Source organism: Gymnoscopelus microlampas, assembly GCF_963454915.1.
Source record: "Gymnoscopelus microlampas genome assembly, chromosome: 6".
Classification (NCBI taxonomy): Eukaryota; Metazoa; Chordata; class Actinopteri; order Myctophiformes; family Myctophidae; genus Gymnoscopelus; species Gymnoscopelus microlampas.
The window spans coordinates 26,473,910-26,501,097 of NC_139943.1; the positions used below are offsets into that span (position 1 = coordinate 26,473,910).

The 27,188-nt window shown below is 41.6% G+C and overlaps 1 protein-coding gene across 2 annotated transcripts in view; it reads right to left on the reverse strand.

Annotated features, from left to right (window-relative positions):
* The window catches only part of necab2 (N-terminal EF-hand calcium binding protein 2), a gene marked incomplete at its 5' end in the record, with an annotated part of 150,747 nt that overhangs the window by 42,011 nt on the left and 81,548 nt on the right, over window positions 1–27,188 (reverse strand). For both annotated transcript variants that reach the window (XM_084059980.1, XM_084059979.1), the window contains 3 exons: window positions 2,792–2,871; window positions 19,973–20,094; window positions 20,589–20,725. In XM_084059980.1, the coding sequence (XP_083916106.1) occupies window positions 2,792–2,871; window positions 19,973–20,094; window positions 20,589–20,725 (339 nt within the window). The remainder of the gene's footprint in view (window positions 1–2,791; window positions 2,872–19,972; window positions 20,095–20,588; window positions 20,726–27,188) is intronic.

A 27,188-nucleotide genomic window follows, 5' to 3' on the forward strand; every position in this document is an offset into this window, starting at 1 on the left:
ACACACACACACACACACACGCGTGCGCCCGCTTGCGCATGTGCACGTATTCTCGCACACCTGATTCACAGTTAGTCATTAGTTCTCTCATTGTCCTGCTAACCCCACACCCCTCTCTCTACTAATCTTCACTCCCGCTCCCCCAGCAGTAACAGCATGTTTAGTTATTCTTAGCTCATGGTGCTGTGGTAGCCTGCTCTCCCAAAGACTGCTGGGGATCCATTAGGCTAACATGTTCACTACTAGACCAGACACACAGGCAGCGGGGAGAATGTGGAGAGGGAGGGGGGAGGGGGGCAGGGAGAACAAGAGAGAAAGAAAGGCAGAGAAAGAGAAAGAAAGTAAGAAAGAAAGAAAGAAAGAGAGAGGAGGGCGGGACAAGAGAAAGTGGCAGAGAGAGAAAGAGAGAGAAAGAAAGACAGATGGAGAGAGGAGGGGAAGGAAGAAAGAGGTCAGGGAGGGGAATGGAGAGCAAGAGTAGGCATTAGCGAGTGAAGAAGTGATGAGGAGGGAGAGATGGAGGTGTGTGTCTGCGAGGGTGGCAGCGTGCGTGCGTGTGTGTATGCACGTGCATACACGCCTATATGCCTGTGTGTTTGTGAGTGTATACATGCGTGGGTGCCTGTGCGCATATGTGTACGCACGCGTTTGTGAGTGTGTGTGAGAAGAGGGAGGACCGTGAAAGGAAAAATAACAAGACACATTGCCATATTGGTTGTCAGGCCTTTGTAATTGCTGTCACTGCCTTCCCTTCTCTCCCCCTCCCACCTCCACCATCTCTTCTCTCCCCCCACACACCCACGATCTCTTCTCCATCCCCCAGCCTTCTCTCCCCCTCCCACACCCACCATCTCCCCTCCCCCTCCCCCCAGCCTCCTCTTCCCTTTCCCTCCCACTGGTATCGGACTCCATACTGTATATGCAGTATAATTTTACACTATAGGATAAATTACTGTATAATTTACAGTATAATATAGGGTGATCAGACGACCCCAAAAATTACAGACACTACTGAATTAGAAGCATTTAAAACATTATAATTCATTACTTACTGTATAACATTAGCCGAAAATGATACAAATAATCATGCAAATCATGCAACATTATTCTTCTGACGTGGGGTAAATGTAATCAAACCTCGCAATTTGTTATTTACTATGCACTCATGGAAGTGCATGTGTTTAGTGCTGTGAATAATAATACCATCCCTGACCTGTATAAAGAATGTTGTCTGTGCAAATCTCGTGGAAAAGTGGAGATATTTGACTAAATATACATTTTCCAAAGGGATTTGATACTATATGACATGAAGGTACACACGTGCATGCGCTGTTCTGTCACCCGAGTGATCACTTTCACTTTCGACTCACAGGGATCCGGAAACAACGTCATCCAAAGATTTCCGCCTCCGTCCACTTCCTGTTTAGATTTTTCATGGAAACGGCTGTATCTTGAGTTGACTGTTTTTGTCCCTGGATTTCGCGAGACATGTTATTTTCAACATGCTGCTAGAAGAGAAGGGGCCGATCGCAGGTGGAATGTTTGTTCTCTGGACAATGCACACAGATACCGGGTGTGTTTACTAATGGCCAGATGAGCGATAATAATGGATCTAAATTTTCTGTGGCCAGTTGAAAAGGTAAGAAAAGCGTGCATGTTTGGCTAGAGATGGTGTATTCACATGCTGTTACAAGCCAAGGGGCCATCACGGGTGGAATATTCTTTCTCTAGGTGACGTACACGGACACCGTGTGTGTTTACAAACGGTCAGAGAAGCGATCATGACGGATATACATTTTCTGTGACCAGTTGAAAAGGTATAAAAAACGCAAATGTCTGGCAGTGGGCTAACACAACCAGAAATAAGTCTGGCAGTGAATGAGTTAACTCTTTAACTGCCAGAGTAAAAGTGTAATAGTGTCACCCCAGTGCCATCAACAAAAACGATTGTTTTTACCTACCTTTGAAAAACATGGAATATATTCCGTGATCGCTGTACGCACGGAGATTGCCTCATCACACGCACATGGATCTCGGGTGTCACAGGGAAAAAAAGTAGCCGAGCGTGACATTCCATTGCAGAGCTGTGGCCTGTTGAAAATGCCTTGTTTTGACCGTAAAGCGAGAGGAACTGAGATATAGGGATTTCCCCTCAGGAAATAAACAGGTGGAAAACGAGCCGATTTTCTTTACTTCCGGGTCAATTCTGGGTCTGACGTCATCTGGCAGTGAAAGCATCATTCATAAGCTAGCCAACATCGCCATCTGGTGGAAAACCACTGAAAAGCCCCAACACGTCTAACACGTCCATGGCACTGTGTACAAAGTGCCAACGGACGCCTCAGAGTTAATGAATGAAAATAGAATTGAGTTTTGAATTTCACATTTTATTGTTCCATTGATACTGAAGGTAACTGGAAGTCACAACCACCATGTTCATGTGACCACGCCCCATCCTATATTTCACATAATATAACTTACTGTACAATTTACAGTGCAATGTAAGTGGAAGGGTTGAGGTCAGCAAGGATTATACAGTATGCAGCATAATGTATAACTTATCCTCTGTTGTATGACGCTGTATCAATGAGGCTTTAAAGGCTGTGCAGTGTGCGGTGTGTGCATGTGTATGTGTATGTATATATAAAGGACGTATGTGTGTGTGTGTGTGTGTGTGTGTGTGTGTGTGTGTGTGTGTGTGTGTGTGTGTGTGTGTGTGTGTGTGTGTGTGTGTGTGTGTGTGTGTGTGTGTGTGTGTGTGTGTGTGTGTGTGTGTGTGTGTGTTCCTCACCTTGTTTTCCAGTCGCCCGATTAGTTCAGCCAGACGATTGATCTGACTATCCAATCCCTCTTTCCTCACCTCCACCACACCTACACACACATACACAATGCAAGAAGATTAGAAGAATCAATACACACAGCTGGCAAAAAACACATCGCACAGTCTAAAAAAAAAAGCGAGGGGGAGCGCTCTATAGGCCCTCAGCATGCTTGGATGCTTGGATGTTGTGAACGGATGTCCAAAGCTGTTACTTTTCAGGAAATGAAAAAATTGATCCAATGTAGTAAATCATCGTCAAAAATATATCATGGATTAAAGGACTCCCTGCAGGTCTCTGCAGGATTTAGAAAAACGTGTCCATGCATTGATCTTCAGTAGACTTGACTACTGTAACAGCGTCTTTACAGGTCTCCCAAAAATATCAATCAGACAAAGCAGTTGAGTCCTTTTACCAAGAAAGTAGAGCATATCACTCCAGCTCTTAAATCCTTACACTGGCTCCCTGTATGTCAAATAATTGATTTCAAATATTACTGTTGGTCTATAAAGCTTTGAATGGTTCAGGACCAAAATACATTTGTGATCGTTGATCCATACCTCTCAGGTCATCTGGGAAAGGTCTGCTTTTTGTCCCTAAATTTAAAACTAAACGTGCAGAAGCAGGTATTTATACTCCACATATGGAACAAACTCCCATAGTTATTTTAAATCACAGCTAAAGATCTTTCTGTTTGCCACTGCCTTTCATTGAGTTTTTCTTTTCTTTTTCTTCTGCACTGTAATTTTATTCTAAGGTCCTCTGGGCTTCAAGGTTTAGTTTTTGACCACTGGTATGGTGTACTGCAAAAAGTAAATAATGTCACCAAAAATGAATCCTTCATGTGCTGGTTGCAAAGTAGTGTGTGTGTGTGTGTGTGTGTGTGTGTGTGTGTGTGTGTGTGTGTGTGTGTGTGTGTGTGTGTGTGTGTGTGTGTGTGTGTGTGTGTGTGTGTGTGTGTGTGTGTGTGTGTGTGTGTGTGTGTGTGTGTGTGTGTGTGTGTGTGTGTCTTTTGATGGCTGTTGGTAGGGCGTTCCTAGTAGAATTAATTCATACCTAGCTCCCTCTGGTGTTGTGCCTCACTCTTTTGAAGTAGATAGACAGGTACATAGGCTGTGACTGGACCCTTGAGCATCTTGAAAACCAGGCCCATTGCAAGTTGCTGTATTCCAGTGGTAACGATACGATAATACTTTATTGTCAGTTCACACTGAAATTTGTCTTGCGACCCAGCAGCCATGTATGCAACAATAAACAGTAACCAATCGTCAGCCGTCCGGCCGGCCGGGCAGAGAAAATTATAACTGTAAATGTATTAGTATGTCCCTCTCTTTGTCTGTGTGTCTCCCTCTCTCAGTTCAGTTCAGTTCAGTTCAGTTCAGTTCAGTTCAGTTCAGTTCAGTTCAGTTCAGTGGGCATGAAAGTTCAAATCAATGTTATCATAGTATCCAGATAAAAGATCAACATTTCCCTCCGTTTCACTTTCTCTGTCTCTCTCCCTCTGGCTCTGTCTCTCTCCCTCTCATTCTGTTTCTCTCTCTGACTCTCTCCCTCTCGCTCTGTCTCCACTCCTGTTCATTTCCTCCATTTCGATTTGGTTCATCATGAATATTTCATCAAAACATTTCCAACATGGCTGATAAATAGGCAATTAGACTTGTTTATCAGCAAGAAGTATGACCTGTTCAAACAGCATAGGGAGATATAAGGAACCCAGGTCCTTTGAGGTTGGTCTGTATTAGTGGGTGTTTATTCTGATCCAGCTGTGCTGGGGGCTTAGAGAATGACTTTGACTTTTAAAGAATACTTCACATTTTCAGCTTAATATCTCGAAAGAGCCGAGGAGCAGGAAAGTTGCAACATTAGCTGCCTATGGTTGACCACTGTCACTGCACACAATGATTACACAATGATACTCTTAAAGGAGTAGTTCACCCAAAAAAATACTTATTTTCTATCAATTACACACGCCATGAAGCCTTGAATTCATGGAGATGTTTTATTTTTTGTCACATTCGGAAGGTAATCATTTGATGACCGGTGGCTGCTCAGTAGGAGACTCTTTGAGTCTCCAACCTGATAAGACTCCGCCGGTCATAAAATTATTGGCTTAGGAATGCAAGGCTTCATGGGGTGTGTAATTGATTAAAAAAAATATGATTTTTCTTGGGTGAACTACTTCTTTAATGAATGAATTCGAAAAAGGCACATTTATTTCCGTAAAAAACACAATGTGTGTGTGTGTGTGTGTGTGTGTGTGTGTGTGTGTGTGTGTGTGTGTGTGTGTGTGTGTGTGTGTGTGTGTGTGTGTGTGTGTGTGTGTGTGTGTGTGTGTCTATGTATCTATGTGTGTGAGTGTGTTAGAGGATCATTAAAAAATGATGACAAGCAGATTGTTAAATGACTAGAACATACTGAACAGTGTCTCTCGTCTCTTTCATTTTATCCACTCCCTATCTCATACCTTCTCTCTTCTCCTATGTATATCCCCCTGAATTGCATCATCATCACTCCCCCCTCACCTTTCCCCTCATTAATATACTAACCCCTCACACCCCCACCCCCAACTGTTCCCACTGACTACCACTTCAGAGCTAATTAGGGAGCCAGTAGTCTTTTCTTCCTCATAGATTTGAGAGTGAGCCAATTAGGACCTGGTACCTCCCCCTGCAATGGTCAACTAACAGGTCTCTGTTGCTATGGCAATAGCTGGAGATCGCAGGCCGAACGCCATTTGTAAAGGAAATACATGCACCTAACCCTTATAGGGGTGCATGTACAGTATGTACACCACAGTATGTGTACAGTATAAGTAATGGGAGTGCTGTGCCCAGCATGAAGTCGGTCGGATAGGCGGTTGTCCAGAACCGCTGCTCCGACAGCTATGACCATATCATCATCATCATTTATGTATTTAAAACCTCAGATTTTCAATGGTGCCGATGATGACAGAAAAAGCACAACAATAGATTGGACCTCCTTATATGGGCATATATGGAGATCCGGTTGTCCAGAACCGCTGATCAAACCGGTATGCCCATATATGGGCATAACGGTATACTGATGACATCAGGGATCTCCATTACGTACACTGACGACATCAGGGATCTCCATATATGGGCATAAAGGGGACATATACATAGATCTACATAATACAGTATGGGTATAAAAGGGACAAGTACAGACATATACATAGATCTCCGTATACTGTATGGGCATAAAAGGGACACAGACAGACAATGACTATGGCTACAATGGGTATCGCATAACTGGGTGGGGCATGCATTCCAACTTGCATCGTTCCCGACTTTGCATCGTTCCTGAGTAGACTGGTGTAATTTGGATTATTATAATTATAATTTAAATTTATGTTGCCATCTTATTCATTTGGTTGTTGGCTGTTTTGGTACGCATTAGTCTCTATGGCCCTTTCACTTTTATAGTTCCCTATATTTGGTCTGATTCAAGTTTCTTCTTTGTTACATTTTTCATTAGTATTCACATGGTCCTGTGTTATTGTGGACAACAATGGAGCAGCAGCTTATCGTGATTGTGATAATAGCTTTCATTATTATGATTTGTTGTTCCCACTTCGCACCAAATATAAGTGGAAACACAGGATGAGCATATCTTGAGATATGTGAACAATGTAGGGTTAGTACTCATTTCCGATTTCTTACAGTTTATCACTAAAGAGTTTGAAGACCTCTGTATTCTTATTTGTTTCAACAAGCAATTGTGAAATGTCATTGTCAGCACATCACCGTTCCCCCACATTTGTCCTGGACTCTTTTTGCGTCTACTGTAGCTACAGTAGTTCTTAGTTCTAGTCATTTCATCCCTCACACAGTTGTCTCCGTCAAAATCCATTTTCAATCCACAATGCACTGTACTGTTTTTGCTTCCTACCGTATATCAGGTCTAGATTAAATCTGATAATGTTCTTAGATGTAACTAAAGAAACTAACAGAGTAAACACACCATGGTTCAGTTAGCCAGCAAATGAGAGGCTGGTGAGAGACAACATCTGCTCCATACTACCTGACTTGCTGGATCCGTGGCAATTTGCATACAGTCAAAAAAGATCCACCAACGATGCAATCGCCATGGCTCCTCACACCGTCCTCTCGCACATGGACGACAAGAAGCTGAAGGGCAAGTATGTATGCATGTTGTTCGTGGACTACAGCTCAGCTTTCAACACCATAGTTCAGAGACCTCGAGCTGCACCCAAGCATGTGCGACTCGATACTAGACTACCGCTGCCAGGTGGTGAGAATGGCCAACATCACATCTGACGCCCTGACCCTCAGCACAGGTGCCCCCCAGGGATGCATGCTGGACCCTCTCCTTTACACTCATGACTACATGAACATAGCCAGGTACAGCTCCAATGTCATCATCAAGTATGCTGACGACATGACAGTGATAGGCCAGATTGTCTAAATTGAAGAGTCTGCAGTGCCTACATGGTTGAGGTCAGATCACTGACGCAAGGAGAACAGCCTCGACCTCAACGTCAACAGGACCAAGGAGCTGATTGTGGACTTCAGGAAGCTGAGGAGAGAGCATGCGCCTGTCTTCATCAATGGCGTTGCAGTGGAAAGGGTCAGTGCGTTCAAGTTCCTTGGAGTGCACATCGAGGAGGAGCTCAAGTAGGATGTGAGGAAAAAAGCTCATAAGCAACTATACTGCCTTCGTCGCCTGAATAAGTTTGGTGTGACACACACACACACAAAAAAATCACCCACTTCTTTACACCAGTGATGTGACAAAAGATGATTCTTAAAATGGGCCAAACAGGGTACGTCTGAAACGGCCCTGAATCCAGGGCACAGGGACAATATCTAGGACAACATCCTACAAATCACTTTGAATTGCATTTGATTTGTTTGAAAGGTGCTATATAATAAATAACGTTTGCTTGATTTATTGCTTGAATGTCCTCGATCTACTCTCAAATTGCACCCAACTTCCAAACTCACTGTCCTCTACAAATATCATACATGTAGCATGTACCATCTACCATGCTTTCATAGCTGCTCTGTGTCTACAGGGGCAGGAAGGAAGACCAGCTTCATCGTCTTTATGGCGTCAGCTATAAATGGGGGATCAAGATAATAAATAACGAGCAAGATGGCATTAATTGTATCCTGTTGACGATAATATCGGTCTAGCTGTGTCTCCTGCCTGTACAGACAGCTGTCTCAGCAGACTGGGAAAACATATGGAGACTATAGCTAACATATTGTTCTCCATGACAGTCACTCATTAGAACCCGGTGATTCACAAAGTGTAAACAAAACACACACACACACACACACACACACACACACACACACACACACACACACACACACACACACACACACACACACACACACACACACACACACACACACACACACACACACACACACACTTACTTGACTGCGTACTATTGCTACTTTCACAGGAAAGGAGCTACCATAGCATTCAAGTAGACAGTGTACAAGCACATATCACTGTCGTACACATATCTACTCCTACATATTACTGCAGGTATGATAGTGACACACACGCACGCACGCACAAAAGTTTTACCCTCTTTCCTTTGGCAAATAGACATGGAGCTGAGCCTAAACCTGAGGAGTTGTTGAACAATAGCAGCTCATTTACAATTAGGACTCGTCAGTTCAGTGACAGATGTGCCTCAACAATGTAATGTTCAGCTCAAAGGTGTCAGCGTTATATTTAGCTCTCGTACCCTTTTCTCCCACATTCGCTTTCACTCTCTCTCCACCTTTAACATTTCTCTCACTTGCTTTTCCTGCACCACTCTCTTCCCGCTTTCACTTGTTTATTTATTTCTTCTGTGTCTTCCTTTCTCCTCCTAGGTGGAAGCAGACTAGTCAGAAGCCTCAGCTGCCATTATGCCAGACTGGCAGCCCAAATCCAATTTTTAAGACCAGGTGTGTTGCAGCATTCTGGATCATTTGGAGGGGCTTAAGTGAGCATGCCAGTAAGGAGGGAGTTAGAGTAGTCAAGCTTTGAGATGAATGAGGCCTGGATGAAGAGCTGGGCAGACTCCTGGATGAGGCAGGCCGGGTCTCATCCTTCCAATGCTATAACACCCAGGCTCTTGGAGGTTGGAACAGAAGCCACAGTACACAAATCCAATCTGATCATCATTTGCCAATAACTGTGTGGACAGTTAGTCCTAAAGATTTACTTCTCAAAATAAATCAGATTTGCCTGCAGTCTGAACAAAGCCTAAAGGTTCTATCTGTTAGCTTGCATAACTATGCGTTGTGTGTGTGTGTGTGTGTGTGTGTGTGTGTGTGTGTGTGTGTGTGTGTGTGTGTGTGTGTGTGTGTGTGTGTGTGTGTGTGTGTGTGTGTGTGTGTGTGTGTGTGTGTGCTGTATGCCCATGCTTCTGTGAGAAAGACGCAGCTATAGGAGCCATTAATCAGCAGAGCTGTCTAGGCTTTGGACAACACACAGCTGATACCAAGGCCTTCAGCTGTCAAAACTACGGTATGGTGTGTACTGTACGATAGAGGAGAGAGAGAGAGGGAAGGGGGGCGAGGAGAAAAGAAGAAGAGGGTGTGAGGATACGAGGAGGATGGAGAGGGAACGTGTGGCAGTACAGTGGAATGTTGCAGGGGAGTTACAGTACGTACAGTACAGTATGAGAAGAGTAGTGAAAATAAAAGTGAGTTAAAGAGAGAGAGGGGGGGGGGGCAATGCGGAGAAAAGTGATGTAACGAGGGAGAAACGGAATGAGAGAGAGTTGAGGTATAGGGAACAGCAAGACACACACACACACACACACACACACACACACACACACACACACACACACACACACACACACACACACACACACACACACACACACACATTCAGTAATTTTACATAGAACACGTCAATATATGTGTGGAAACTATGCACATACTGTACACATAATGTCGTACATAAAATATGTGTACACATGTTACACGTTATACTGTAAGCTACAGCTTGCACCATAAAATGAGCTTTTTTGATACAGCGCAAGACATATTTGTAGAGCAAATCTGGGAGACAAGGCAGGGAAAGCAGTTTAGGCAAGTCTTTGATGGGAACAGAGGACAAATGTGACACCAGTTGACTCAACTTCCCAGTGAAACCTGCAGCCATTTCACACACTGTCTGTCACATTTCAGAAAAGGTTGACAACTAAACCAAGGGAAAGCAAATGCAAGCTACAGTAGCTGGAAACAACATACAGTAGCATCCAAACAAATAGTAGCAGCAGTATTCCATTCCTTATCTTTTTTTATGGCAACTTGTCTCCTGTCAGCCCCTAAGCACCGATTACTTAAACACAAGGATATATTTCACCGGTGGAAAACCCAATGAGTGCAGCCTAACAGCATAGAGTTAAGCTAGCATTGCAATGAGGGAATTAGGTTTATGCCTGCAGGCAGTTTAAACATTCTACGAATGTGTGTGTGCGTGCTATGCCGTGCATGCATGCGTGTGTGTGTGACTGCGTGCGTGCGGTGCGTGCATGGGCAAATGTGTGAGAAAGTCAAGTCATGAAATGATTACAGGACGGAGAGACTTGACTCACATTTTTTGAATGAGAAAAATACAAAAATCACAACAGATTATGTGACCAAGAGGACCACACCACCCTAATGATGCTCCAAAGATACATTGACATTGTGGGACTATGTACACAATAAATGACAAAGATTTGCTGTAATGCACCATAATGGCTGGCCGGTTCTCTTTCCTCCCTCTCCCCGTGAGCATCACCGGCCCATGTAAAGAGCTTTTTCCTAATGCTTTAAAGAAAAGGCTGTGTGAATATCCACTGTTGTGTCTAAAACCTCTTTAACGGATTAACCAACACAATGCCCAGAGGGTTTATGTCTACGACACTGCTACACTATTAAACTGCAGAAAAACGTTACAATGTCCATACAATCTGAAAGGGACACGTGCATTCTGAAATCCTGCTTTTGATATGCCATGTCAAAAGTAACAATGTTTATTTTGTAATAATAATAAATGAAACCTGCTATGACAATGGAATGAATGAACAAATAGGAGAAATTTGTTTTTGCTTACTCTCCAAAAAACACAAAGGAAGTAAAAAACAAGCAAACTCCCCTGACGTGTTTTAGAGCTCATACTCCTTCATCAGAGTAAGCTGCACAGATGAATAAGCATTAGCTCCCAAGCATGTCAAGTTTTTTCTAATTAATTCTATCCACAAAGGGAGTTTGCCGTCCAGAATGTTTGTTCATTTTTCACTACCCTTTTCCGTGAATTGAGCACCCCTAGGCAAACCAACCATTGCCCTGCATTTTTTACTCCAACTAATTCTTCAAACCTGGTGATTTTTCATGAAGGCTGAAAGCACGGGACATCACATAATTGTTTATTCTAGACGATTATCAGACCACAGACTTTATAGTCCGATTTTAGTGAGGCATGTTTCACCATTCAGAACCAACATTTCAATCAATATACTGTAGATGTTCATCAATACAGTACATGTGAAGGGAATGTTATTTGACCATTCTGAACTAAGATCACAGTACCCTACTGTGTGCCTCTCATGTCCTTGTGTGAGTGTAGACCTATTGATTGATCGATTGAATACTTTATTAGTCAGAAATGTAAACAGCACAAGGTAACAGTCAGACATTTAGGCTAAAAGGATAACACAAAAAAGTCCTGGGGACTTATTCCGCATTGTGGTCCTATATGGCAACTTTATTACCTAACAGGACTTTGGGCACTAGGGCAGATATTATTGGGGCTCTATCTATGTCATTTTCTATGTCTATGCCAAAGATAGCCTATTAAAAGACAGGAGCAAGAATTCACTATTACTCCCAGAAGGTCTACAAGACACCCTGTGGAATCCCTGACAGAACTGGACTACGGCGATGACATCTGCCTTCTATCTAATGAAGTAGAACAGGCATAGGAGCTCAACCAGAGTCTAGTTAGAGTGTGCCAAGATTGGCTTCATGCTAAATGCAAAGAAAGCCGAGGTCATAACCTCTAACGTCCCCCAAGAAAATCCGCCCCTAAACACAATAGAAGGCACTGCGCTAAAGGAGGTCAGTGACTTTTGACTTGCTCGTTTGAGGACGGCGTAGAGATGCCTAGAAAAGTTTTTTTTTTATTTTAACCTTTATTAATATAGGTGAAAATCCCATTGAGATCAAGATCTCTTTTACGAGGAAGCCCTGCATTTCTTTGTCATATGGTCTCTACCAATACACAACATCAAGGTCAAGGGCCACACACATCTAAGATTAAGTCATAAAGGCAATACTGCTGAGCTAAAAAAAAATCACATTTAATTTCTGCAGCCTGTGGCAGTTCAATAAAAATGTGTCAACACAATCATCTCTCTGTCTCACCTAAAGCGAGAAACCAGCGAGCAAACATTCTAATATTTGGGTCATTATGAGAGCCTCTGGCATTCTGTGAGATGAGCGTGCTAAGGAAAATACAATCATAAAATCTTAAAAGCTTAAAATGTTATCCCGTAGGGGTCTATTTTTAGTGACGTCATATTGATGACATCAGTGTACTCCATATATATTTAATGACCATTAAAGAATGTTTCCACATTACTTAAAGGTCACTACGTCGTGCTATAGGGTATTATAGTATGATACAAGTGCTAATAACCATTAAAGAATGTTTCCACTTTACTTAAAGGTCACTGTTTCATGCTATAGGGTATTATAGTATGATACAATGTCTAATAACGCATGAATATGTGGCCACTTTACTTAAAGGTCTCAAAGTCATGTTATAGCATATCATTGATGTTTATAAGACATTATTCCATTTTATAAACATGTTTGTTATAATGCGTTATGACACATTACAGCACTTCTCTATGAGCCTTTACAACTGACCAAGTTAGGGTAGTTATAATGTGCTGTTCCACTGAGCACAATAATGCATTATGACCAGCAGTTATAATATGTTATAAACGTGGTTATAAGTCGTTATACATGATTATAAACATTTCTAATGCCTTATAAGGGCATTATAATGCATTACAAATTAGCTTATAAAGCATTATAGAGGCAACCTTCATAGAAAGTGTTACCGAGATATATTTTGAGGGGCCAAGATATGTCTAAAATCTTGTGTGAAATACAATACAATACAATACTTTTTATACAATTCAAAATATGTGCGGACAAGTATGGGTCAGGCCACATGTCAACGACTCTATAATGGAAATCCTTAAGGTCAATCCCATTTCTCTTTTGCCTTTTAGTCATTCATTAAATCAATAATGGCTCTGACACCAGCTTCTGAACGCTCCATAACATTCACTAACAAGCTCCTGAGATGTGACTACCATGAGAACATAAAAACATTGGAAGTAGATTTTCCAAGAAAAAATATGAAGAAAACAAAAAAGAAAGATGGAAAACAATTACAAAAGAAATGAAGAAATAATTAAAAAAAATATGTCACAGAAAACAACAGACTTTAATATCTACTTGTACTATATAGTACGTTGGGCATTACTTGTAGCACAGTCTAGCAGAGTGTCAGCAATGTCGTACACATATGAGAATATGACAAATAGTCTTTGAATCTTGAATCTTTAACACTATAGTACGTTCATAATTCAAATATCAGAATATGCGATTGTCTGATACATTAGAAGGACAGAATGGCTTTTGTCATTACATTGTCAGTTCAGAGACATTTTAAATATATATATTTATTTCAGTTGTATTTTACAATCGTTCAAAAACAATAGGACAATCGGACCACAGATGGAGGATGCAGGATCAATGCATTATTGTCATCTATGACAGCCACTATTCTGTGTCAATAAGCTCCAGGATGAGGTTACCCTCGAGTGCTCAGGGGTCAGCTTTCTTGTTTCCTTTTCAAACCTTTGTTTTCAGAAGGTAGTCAGGGGAGCTCATTCCGTATCAGCATCACTGAACCCCTTCATCTTAACACCTGTCAATGGAAGAATGATTGCCTTCTACTACCTGCCCAGTGGGGCTTTTTTTCTGTCTACAGTATTCATTGGATCTGATCCTGCTTTCAAGTTTGTGTTGATGTAACAGTACATTTCAACAACCTTTGAAGTGATGTCCATCATGATAGAGAGAGGGGGAGAGAGAGAGAGAGAGAGAGAGAGAGAGAGAGAGAGAGAGAGAGAGAGAGAGAGAGAGAGAGAGAGAGAGAGAGAGAAAGAGCAAGAGAGAGAGAGAGAGAGAGAGAGAGAGAGAGAGAGAGAGAGAGAGAGACACAGAGACAGAGACAGAGGAAGAGAGCATTGTATGGCACCCACTATGGGCTGAAGTGAAAGTGCTTCTGGTGGTGACCTCTACTGAATACACCACTTAATTTTATGGTCAATTGGACAATTTGATACATGTGCCAAAAGTGTTTTTTTAAGAAAATTCAAAATGCCGGTAGATTGAGTTAAGCAAAAATGGTATGGCCTTAATAGCTAGGTGCGTGAAGCTTCATGAGTCATGATCCAAGAAGTGAAAAATACAATTTGCTCCTACGAAAGATTGTTCAAAACTTAATCGAGAAAATATACATATAGTGGGCTATTATAGTGTTGCCTTGGGTGTAGTCTCTACACAAAATACATAGAAAATCTAATTTATTTTTATTCTACGACTTAGGGTTCAAAATGTTGTTACAGCGCCAACATAGGCGTGTGGCTAGGGAGATGCATTATGACCCAAGGAACCCAGTGAAGAAGTCATTTTGAATCTATGACGTTTGGTTTAAAACAATACCTAGGCTGTTATAGCACCACCAGGAGATAATGATGTCCAATGTTTTTGATATGTAGAACTTTCTGACTCTGAACCTATCTATCTACCAAGTGTGGTAACTGTACCTCTTCTAGTATTCTAGTAGAGAATGGGAAGTGTCACATTTACAATACATACATCTGAAAGATGTTAAGATTATTATGTTTATATAAATTAATCCAATTAATCCATTAAACGCTTAGGTTATTCCAATGCAAATACACGATTCCTTATGAAGCCAGTCGATTTGATACATTTTAAAACAGTCCAGAGCAAAAACATTTCATGATACTTACTTCCTTCTGTCTATCCTACTATAATTCTAGTAACCTGACGGTGGATGGGGTCTTGGGACTCCGATCAAACTGCGCATGCGTCGTTGCCAGGTTTCGCGAGAGAAACAAGCAGCGAGGTCTATGAAAACGAGGCCAAACCAAACGAACCCTATAACACCAACATTGGCCCTAAAGCGCTTACAATCGGCGGACATGGCAACACCGACGCCGACCCTACACCATAGACCCCGCCCACTCTCTGCTGTGGAAAGTAAACACTCCAGATTTGTTTCCCCACACACGACACGATGCACATTAGCTCCATAAAGAACGGTTCTATGTCGTTCTCTTCCAGGATCGCGCGAACGTCCGCCAAGGCTCCGCTGTTTACCCTTTTGTATACATCGTATCCCAAAACTAATGGTAGATTCTAAACCGCACGGATGTTTAAGGTTTGGTCGGCTGCATAATATTTTAGGTCGCCAGCGAAACTACCCGTTTAAATCGCTTATTTAGTCAGCCTGTGGCCATGTTTCCCATTGTAGCCAAACCGGCAGCAGTAGTGGCAGCGGACGTAGGGTTTTTTTCCGGGTTGAATGGGAAACATGGCCACAGGTTTCGCGAGAGAAACAAGCAACGAGGTCTATGAAAACGAGGCCAAACCAAACGAACCCCATACCACCAACATGCAACCTGATAATAATGTCCAAAGCATGTCTGTGTATGTTTACATCCATTACTGTGTTGGCGTTAGTTGGGATTAATGTTTATTAGCCAAACCAAGTTAATATGAGCCATTAGCGTGATGCTAAGCTAACGGACGTTTGGCGCTAGCATGCGGCTAACGCTAATGTTAACCAACGCTGCTGTCGTCACTCAAACGGCTACGTTAAACATCTTATCAACAACCTGTATGAACGTCAGTATGGTCAATGTCATCAATGCTAACTAATTAGCCCGTTGAACAGTGTTCATTTGGTGACTTCTGGGGGTTTCTGACTGTGACACAATGTCACGATGTCGCGGACGCAGCTCGCGGGAATCGCGGCCTACTGCGCCACCAGAAGCCTCGGATCATGGTAGTGGCCCTGTCCCCCAATCAACGTGCTTTCAGCACGCACGACAACAACACATCTACCGGATGTACCATCTCAAGAGTGTTATGTAAACACGGAATGAATAGCTTAGCACTTCCGGTGGTTCCTTCACAATAAAGGTTGAAACAAATACACACACCATGCAATGAAATAATCATATGCGTTTCTTAAACTCTAAATTGATACATTCCTTTATTAACTGTTTTAACTACTCCTGCAATTACATTTATATGAAATAAATCACAACACCCCCCTATAACATTAAAAAAACGCCCAGTGGTGGACAAAGTCCTCACATTTTCAACTTAAGTAAAAGTATCAATACTGCAATGTATAAGTACTCTGACACAAGTAAAAGGCCTAAAGTACAAAAGCATTGCCATCAAAATATACTTAAAAGTTCCAAAAGTACAAGTACTAAAATGTTTGAAAATACCTCATCATCAGGCTCACAACGCGTCGCCATGCGTTGTGAAAATAGCAGATCTACAAGCTCACAATGCCTCGCAATGCGTTGTGAAAATAGGGAGATGGAGAGAGAGAGAGAGAGGGACGGAGAGAATACTCAAATACCTTGAGTAAACATAATTCAGAGTAATGAAAATGAGTAAAAATACTTAAAAGTACTGAAAATGAGTAAAAATACTTCAAAGTTGAAAAACAAAGTACAAATACTTAAAAATTGATAAAAACACTAAAAATACCTAAAAGTTGAGAAAAACCGTAAAAATACTTAAAAATAGGGGGGCGCCACGACGGGGCGCGCGCGGGGGAGAAACCGCGACAGGACGTGCATTAACCCCAACTTTGCAACTACTTTCGCCTGCGCCCTTCACCGGGTATGGTCTAGTATACATAAATATTATACAACCGCTGGCCCGTGGGATTCAAAACAAACCAGTTTGACGAACTGTAAAAAATCGGATAAATATGTTGTATTTTGAAGGCGCAGGTTTCTTCAACTGATTGAATGATGTGTGTCACTCATGTTCGTTTATGAAACACAGTATATCTTTGCGTAGCTTTACTAATGTGGACCTAAATTAAAGGACAGTAGCACACAGCTGTGTGAGCGCTAAAGAGAAAAGTTGCTGTAACTCGACTCCCACTTCACCCCCCCCCCCCATAGGCAGGAAGGCCCTCGCCGCGTGCCTAGTTTATCAGAAAAATGTTGCTGTATTAAAAGACAAAACTGCATGAACAGCTTTTTAGAAAGCTTCTTCCAACAAATGAAGGAATTGTCAAAACCAGCATTTCTTTTTTTCAGAAAGAAAATCCCTGTCACTATATTAAAAGACTATAACTTGAGTCATCACTTTGAGACAAAAACATGCAGAAAAATACAAGAACCTCTTGGAAGCAGAGAGGGTGTGCACGTTGCTAGCAAAACTCCAAAAACAGCAGGGTCTTTCATACAACAATTTAAGGAGCAAGCAAAAATTGCTTGCTCATAAAATTCCCTAGGATCCGATCAACATACATACTGCATGTGAACAGACATTCTCATTGATGAAGGTTAACAAGTCAAGATGCAGACCTTGTCTAACTGATGATCACTTGTCAGATGTGCAACATACAGTACAATATAGCAATAACAGGAATTACACCTCACTTCAATAACCTTGTTCAAGCCCACCAGAGACTCGGGTCAGTGCACTGATAAGTATTAGGCAAAACTGTGAATGGTGTATAATTTGAATCTTCCTTCTGTAAACTACTGACATAAATGCAGTACTGTAACTACAGTATACAGTCAGGGATACAAGATTACTGAAAGACACCTTGTATAATTACTTTCATTATACAGTGGATAGAATAATGTTGAAAACATGTGTAATTTTTTATTATTAGAAATGCTAAAAAATATATACAACACGTAAGGTTTTCTACAGTATAAGCTAATGTAACGATAGGGTATGGTTAGGATATGAATTTGTTGGGCCTCAACAGCAAATCAGAATTTCTCATGGGGCCCCCTCATGGAATAGTTGCCCACCTTCTACACACAATGTTATGAATCTGTCAAAGCATAGCTTGGTTTACAGTATGATGCGTAAGTGTCAAAAAAAAGTATGGGAGTATTTAGTTGCTGTTGTTGGTATGTATGTAGTTCCAAACCGATGATCACAATTCCAAAATCAATTAATGAATCAGCAGACTTGTGGCAATGTTCAGTGAACATATGATGTGTCTGTAGTGTAAACATTGTGGCAGTAAATACTACAGTAATTAGAAATATTGAAATATGTCTATTTCCCACTCAACCCAACTGTCGGTTTTGCCATATTCTGTACACATACTGGGAAATGTAACACAATAATACATTAATATAAATTAAACTATATAATATATATCGCTTACAAAAACAAAAGCACACAATTCCTAACGATGCCAGTCGATTTGACACATTGCCTGTGTATATGCAGCAAGAACTGTGGGAGGAGTAGCGCAGCAAACTTTTAAGATTTATATACATTTGTTACATGCAATCCCTATACTATGGTTGCCAATGGCAACCACACTAATGATAGTGGAGAGAGGAGGGAAGATAAAAACAAAAGACTGCAGGCTAAAGGAAGATAAAAACAAAATAATGCAGGCTGAAGGAAGGTTAAAAAACCTCAAAGGGAATCATTATCCTCTATGCTGGTGCTTGTGTATATTCATGCAATGTGGCAGGTCACTCATTAACTTCATACAACATCGATTGCCTCAGCATAAAAGTGATGTATAAGCAACCAGGGAGAGAAAAATGAGGGATGGGGAGGGGGGAGGAAGGGATGGGGAGGGGGGAGGAAGGGAGGAGAGGGGTTAGGAAGCGTACAGCGAGTGACAGATATTGGAAGGGACGGTTTGTGAAAAGCTACGGCTGTGTAAATCAGTGAGGGAATGAGCTCTCATTAGTGTGCTGTTGAAAGTGTCTAACATTCTGAATTTATTTATTTATTTTTGTCACACAATTGCATGACCCCTGGACCGAGCAAAAATATAGATACATTGATTGGTAAAAATAATGTTAAAATGCATGGGTGCTAAAGTGCAATCTATCAATCAATAAATCTGTTTTCTCAGTTGAATCCCAACCAGGCCAATCAACATCCATACTTTGAATTCAATGTCGGAATTCAACTGTGTTCAGTGTGACAGGAACGTTGGCGGATAGAATTGATGTGGCTATTGAAGCAGTTTTAAAAATATAAATAATATTGGGTATATATATTCTTTAGAATTTGGCTAGAGTTAATATGTTCGCAAGTTAGCTTGACCAATGTCGCTTGACAACGTCTGTAATGAAAGCACGTTCAGACTGAAAAAATGAAGCAAAAAAAAAAAATTGAAATTCAGGCCAGGCTACCACTCTACCCTGTAATTGAATAGTTACCTGCAATATAAACAGTGTAATTCAGTGGGTATGCGATATGCACGTGCATTCTCTACTTCCATGTATTGGAGTTGATGGCCCTGGTTTGTGATGTATTATATTACACCACTATAAACACAATATGAAATTATATATGAAAAGCACTGAACCCAACAGGCGTGCTCTCCAGGAGACAGGCATTTAATCTTGTCCAAGATATTATGCAGGATTTTATACAGAAAGAGGCTGCCCATCTCCCTCCTCAAATTAAGTATTTGTTTTCCTTTTCCTGTGTGTGAGGGTGTGAGAGCACTATGCTTACATTCATTTTTAAAATGTTCAGCTACAGCAGTATTGATGTTGCTTGTTTTTGCAGAGCATGGTGTAACTACTGCACAGATAAGTAGGGCCATTCTGTGGCATCTAATCTACCTTTCAGGCTTTTTTTTTTGCTGTATTCTGTTTTGAACCAACGGAATGTGTGTGTGTGTGTGTGTGTGTGTGTGTGTGTGTGTGTGTGTGTGTGTGTGTGTGTGTGTGTGTGTGTGTGTGCGCGCACGCGCGCATGTGCATGAATGTATTATGTCACTATGGTGTGCCTGTTTCTCACCTGAAGCCATGTTGATGTTCCTTGCATCCTTGGCACTAACTCTGTTGTTAGGTGGGTAGTCGGGTACAACATTGTCAAAACGCCTCTCTGGCACCTGTGGGCTACTCTTGGGGGGGTAGTGACTAGAGAGAAACAGAGAGGGGGATGTGGTTTATTGGAAGGGAAGAGCACAAGGAATACAAATGGGGGATGGATGCCTTGAGGATTTGGAAGGACAACATGATGTGGAAAATGGGATGACGAAAGGGCGCACAAGGGATAGGAGAGAGAAATGAGAGATGCTGCAGAGCTTGAAAATGAGGAGGGTAAGAAGAAGCGGTGTGTGTGTGTGTGTGTGTGTGTGTGTGTGTGTGTGTGTGTGTGTGTGTGTGTGTGTGTGTGTGTGTGTGTGTGTGTGTGTGTGTTAGTCAATGTAAACAGTGGAGACTCATACTGGAAAGACTGCCCCGGCAGACTGGTGACACTCCGGGGTTCTAAACATAATAACCAGATGCACATGCGCACACACCACACACTAGCGCATACTGCACAAATACTGTACACGACTACAGTACACATATTCACAAGCACATGAACGCATCTGTGCATAACAGTATGACACGGTATTAATGCTCACCCTGATTGGCTATGCTGCTCATCAATTGCATCCACAGCACTCTCCACAGAGTTCAGTAGGGACTGAATCTGATTGGCCGATTCCTTCAGCAGGAAACGAGTCACAAACTGTTCCACGTTGGTCCCTCGCTCATATACCTGAAACGGGATAAGGAAGGGGGGGGGGGGGGGGGTGGGGCAATGATATGCAAGGGAGAGAATAAGAGAAACGTTTTATTTTTGCTTTCATTGTGTTTTACATGTCACAGAAAAGCACTTGAAATGTCCCTCATTTGTCCTCCTGACACTTTCATTTGATTTTTTTTTGTTTGTGTTTATTTCCTTTTGGGGAAAGCCTAAGTGCTCTCAAGAAGCGCTCTTAAGAGTCTGATTTGGCAATACAACCGGATGTTGTTTCAGATTCAGCAGTAAAACTCATGCAGTCACACTGAAATGTTGGCCACCTGGGCTTAACAAAATGCAACAACAGCATTACTTTCTAAAATTGCCTGTTGAACAATAGAACGTTACAGTTGTCATTATCAATCACTAGTCCTGTACAATGGGGAGTTCACACTGACAAACTGAACGTTCTTCCTTGTATGGCGCTCATACAGTATGAAACTTTTAATGATCCATCCATCCATTTGTCTCAGAATGTTTCCACAGCACAGTTGTTTTATATAGTTCAGTTTTAAACACATTGTATGTATGTATGTATGCATGTATGCATGTATGCATGTACGTACGTACGTACGTACGTGTATGTATGTACTGTAGGTGTGTAGGCAGGTGGGTAGGTGGTTATAGTGTATGATATAGGTATGTACAGTATGTATGCGTATGCAAGTACCCTTAACAAATACCCTTAACAAATCTAACATAAATCTAGCATAAATCGAACACAATAATGTGTTAGATTTTGACGTGCAAATGTGCAAGCATTGACAGTAGTCAACACCAATTATGAATTGTATTAGCTGCAGCTGCATTGCTGCTAATAAGGTTTTTATTCCCCTTTAATGAAGTCCTCCAGGGACAAACCATGGACCTGCTCCACTGAGCATGAATATTGGAGTCCTTCTTTGAGAAATTGTGAAAGCCTTTGAAGTGCTTCAAATAGTGGTGGAACCCTTGCAACAACTCAGCTGCAGTAAATGTCCAGCACAGCAAGATCTACCACACGCAGGTATAGGCGACTCCATTATCCACAACTTAGATGTATTGACTACAAGTGGAACTGAAGTTACACTCTTTAATGAATGCCGGCAGCACTGCATAATATTGTTGTGACATTCTTATACTGTAGTTATATTCAGAGAGCCAAACCATAGATTCAAGTTTCACTTGGGTCTTAAACAATTCTATGGCCAACAATCACCCACACGAATAACCAGGAAGTAAACTTTAAGAGACTTTACTGTCAACAGGGCCCTGTAATGGAATATGTATGTACTCCTCAGTGTAGATCCATTCGGCTAGGTCAGCTTTATTGTCAGAAGTCACAGCACAATGATTCAGGGGGACAATTAAAGTTCCTGTGCACTCAGCCCTTCTCTGCTGCTCACTAATCAAAGACAAAGGCTCCCACGAGAAGCAGGAACACACAGGAAGCCATATTGACTTTCATTATTACAGTCAATTACTTTTGTATAATGCCCATACACACACCTGTGCGTACTGACTTGTGTGTGCCCCGCTTACAGTAGACACACACACACACACACACACACACACACACACACACACACACACACACACACACACACACACACACACACACACACACACACACACACACACACACACACACACACACACACACACACACACACACACACACAAGCCTAATAAGAATCTGATGTGCAGAGCAGTACAGTTGTTCCTGTCAGCACTACTGTACCATGATTAGATCCATTTGTAAATCAATGAGTAAATAATGTATACATTTGAAATACAGCCGGACATCAAGAATAATTTTACAGCGGAAGTGCTGATTTAAGAACTGACAACACTCCAATGAATATCAAGCTGTGATTCAATTACCACTGGCAAAGTGGAATATAAGTCTGAATAAACAGACATGAGGAATATTAATTTTGGCCAGCACTTATTTGAAGTGCCCTGCAAGGCATAACAAGCACATAATACAGTGAGTTATAATGAGTTCATTATGAGCACGTTGAAATATTCATGTAATCACATCCGGAAATTAAATCTGCAAATACTGCTATCTATTCTAATGTGCACCGTATGTATATGTCTACGCTTGTCAAAGCTGCTATTTTCCTGTGGAAGCTTTCCCCACGATAACAGAAAACATAGAAGACACTAGTATAGAGCCCTGGACTCCAAACGACCCCATATGGCATAAGTGACGTGTGTGTGTGTGTGTGTGTGCACGTGTGCACGTGTGTGTGCGTGAGTGTGTGAGTGAGTGAGGTGAGAGGTGTAACTCAACTCTGGGATTACACACACTCGCTCATATCATCAATCTTGATAGACACAATTGCAGGGACGTGCACAGATAGACTCTAGGTGGTGCTAGAGCACCTGCCCTTGCCCTCTTGACCAGAAGTGCCCTTTTTTCAGTTTACAGCAGGGGTCTTCAACAGGGGGTCCGGGACCCCTAGGGGGTCCTCAGTGTTACTACAGGGGGTCCGCCAAATCTTTATGTGATATGATTCTTCTTTTTACCTTAACCACTCGAAACCTAGCATCCCTTTTCTGAGGAGAACATTAGCCAAAAATAGCAGATCTACAAGCTCACAACGTGGGCTTGTGGGCTTGTAGATCGGCTATTTTTGGCAAAGAGGTATAGGTGTAGAGGGAAAAAAGAGCAGACCAACTAAACAAAAAAAAAGTATAATTTACTTGAGCACCTGCCCCTCAAAATGTCTGTGCACGCCACTGCACAATTGTTCCTCTAAGCTCCCATCAGAGATCTAGATCTTATCTAGATACAGGTTCCAATTGTTCCAAGAGAAATTGATAGAGAAAGTGGGTATGCAGTTAAGGGATGGGACGATATGAAAATGACATGTCACAATTATTTTCGCCAAATTAATTATGATTATTATATCGCAATAATCAAAATATGCTTAAAACTTAAAATGCCACTTTTGTTAACCACTTGAACCCCCAGCATCCCTATTCTGGGGGGAACGTTGCCAAAAAATAGCCGATCTACAAGCTCACACCGCGTTGCAACGTGAGCTTATACAGTAGATCTGCTAGTTTCTGCAAATCGATTTGTGTAGTGTGAAATAAGAGCTTACCAAATGCGTTCTTTACAGGTTTGTTTTATCAAGTATAGAGGGTTTAAGTGGTACTGAATTTGCAGCTCAACAAACGCTAATTCATCCTAGTGTATGACGGAGGACAATTTCACGCTAAATGAAAATCTCTGCGATACGATTATCGTGAGCGTTTAACGATAAACGATAATAACGATTCTCGTCCCATCCCTAGTATGCACGTGCATGTATGTATGCATGCACACACCACATCTGTTAAGGTGTAGTGCGCCTGTGGGTCTGCCTCCATTACAGTGTGTGTCCATCATGTAATCCCCATCTCTACATTGCAGTTCCCCCGCGGGACTGGCAACAAACCAAGGATAGAACGCTGTGATCTATAATTCACACAGATCACTGACCCTGTGGAAATGGAAACACTGTCCCTCTCCGGAGCTTCAGAAATGGCCTCATGATTACCTCTATTGTTTATTTTGTTTTCAGTTTCTGCATCCACATAGGTCTGAATGATGAAAGAGCACTACAGAAATCATCACATTATACTTTACGATTTCATTATCCATGCAGTATATTGTACGTCTATATATATATATATATATATATATATATTTTTTTTTTTAAAGATAACCCAGGCTTCATTTGAAATAGCCTGCCATAAAACACCTTGGGCTGCAGAATGGCCTATTGTCAGCCTCAATCACTTCTGTTATTACACAGTGGAGCTGACAAGATATATACGAGATCAGATTTGAAGAGAAATTGCATCTGTGAGGGGCAATTGACCGAGGCGGCAGGGTCAATAAGCCTTTGTGTTTGCTGATGTGTTGATGTGTTGATGTGTGTGTGTGTGTGTGTGTGTGTGTGTGTGTGTGTGTGTGTGTGTGTGTGTGTGTGTGTGTGTGTGTGTGTGTGTGTTTGTTTGTAAACTTTGCACACACACACACACAAACATTTTCACTTAGTAAATTATTTGCACACATGCACACACGCGCACGCGCACACACACACACACACACACACACACACACACACACACACACACACACACACACACACATGCTCACGCGCACGCACACAGATCAGTGATTACTGATTATAGGTGGCAGTGGTTTACAGAAGGTGGTAATCAGTGATTACACCTTCAACACCCTAGAGAGAAAGAGAGAGAGAGAGAGAGAGAGAGAGAGAGAGAGAGAGAGAGAGAGAGAGAGAGAGAGAGAGAGAGAGAGAGAGAGAGAGAGAGAGAGAGAGAGAGAGAGAGAGAGAGTGGGAGAGGGTTAAGGGAGGTGGTGGGGGAGCAGATGATTAAGGGGGAAGAGAAGGAGAAGAAAGTGGAAAGGAGATAGATTAAATCAGAAAGGGAGGGAGTGTTTTTCTGTGATGGAGGAAGAATGGAAGGGAGAGATGAAATCGTACATCTACATCACTGTAAGTACTACAACTGCAGTGATGGAGGGAGAGAGGCAGAAGAGAGGGAAAAGAGGTTGCTTTGTAACTCTGGCTACTCTATTGCAGTCGTTCCCAACAATGTTTTTTGGGTCGCAGACCAGATTTTATGGGTTGTGAGTAAATATGCGTTTTTTAGAAATAGGGCTTAAATGGTTAATAAATAACATATTTGTGTACGTTTTAAAGTTCCATTTTGGGCAAAGAGCTGAAAAAGTTTGGGGAACACGGCTCTATTGTGTAATAAGGAGGTGTGGGGTTCAAGAGATCTACAGTACACTGCTGTCAGAGTGGAAGAGGAGAGAGGGTCGATATTGCCTATTTGTAGGGCATCAATTATTTTTATTCCTACTACTTTACCTCTCAATCTTTTTCATTCTTTCTTATAAATCAAGGCTTTGTGTGTGTGTGTGTGTGTGTGTGTGTGTGTGTGTGTGTGTGTGTGTGTGTGTGTGTGTGTGTGTGTGTGTGTGTGTGTGTGTGTGTGTGTGTGTGAGTGTGAGAGAGAGAGAGAGAGAGAGAGAGAGAGAGAGACTTGTGTGTGTGCGTATACAAGGGCACGTGTGACGTGTGTGCCACTATGACCATCTGGAGCAAAAGTTTCATTTGTGTTACAGCTGTTGCTTAAAGGGATTCTAGGCAACATTAAGCCTAAATTAATATATATATATATATATATATATATATATATATATATATATATATATATATATATATATATATATATATTGCATTTTTTCCCCTCCATCAGCCACTATATAATGATGCTGGGGTGTTTTCCTGCATTGAAACACAGTCCTCTTTCTGAAATCCGTATTTTCCCTACTGTTTATGTTTGTCCGGGTCGTAAATTAACGCACGCATGTGCGCGTCCGTGCGCGTCCGTGTACGTGTGAACTATTTACTTTTGGTTTTAAAACGCTCTCAAACTTCGTTTTTGAGGCACATAATTTACTTTTAAGATAGCGTTTGGATAGAATTTAGTTGTTTAACTTCATATATGTGGTCAATTTATCATGAAAGAGCCTATTTAAAAATAAAAATTCTGAGAACCAGCAGGGGCGGGCAGTTCCGCGAATTATATCCGAATAAAGCAACCTATTTTCGGCATGGCCCCTTCAGAAGTCCCATTAGCTCTATGGAAGTCCCTCCTGCGTCACCCTCTGGTGGTCGGGGGAAAGAACTGCTGGAGGCGCGGTGTTTGTTTATTTCTGACTCGCCGTCAATGCCTTTAGGAACTCCCTTTTGCTAGTATTGACAGTTTTATGTGCTCAGAAGCTTTACAGGTATAAAACCATTCCCCAAAAATATGCGACAACCCTTATTTTTTAAACAGATGGGACATGCCATGTTTGCAGACAGCTTCTAACTACCTTTTTTGATTGCTTCCACATTAACATTTTATATTTGATGCTGCTTCTGCAGAACACATGTAGAACAAGCTTCAACTTGTAGATCAACCACATTAAATACAACCAAGTCGTACCAGTGTCACATTTAGTCATATGGTGTTCACACAATGCTTCTGTGATAAGGAAAAGATGAGGGCGGTGCGCTCATCTGTTCAAGATGAGATTAAAACAAAATCTCTCAGTATAGTTATATTTAATCATATTCTCCATCCCTCACCCCCAAACATTTGAGAGTATCTGGGGTCCAATTATTGGACACTTTAACTCCCCCAGTTGTTAACTTAAACTCATGCTGTGTGATACCAAGTTGTGGTATGCAATGTTTATTTTCCTATTAATTATTTATTACTAGTCCATCCATACCCACCAAAACCTATATGCAAATTTTGGGTTATGTGCTCTATATGCGTTAAACTTTTAGAGGGAAGCGATGCTCATTTGATGCTGCTGACGGGGCCCTACAAGTTACAACCCGGTCATTTAAGACCTGACCTTGAATCGTTAGCA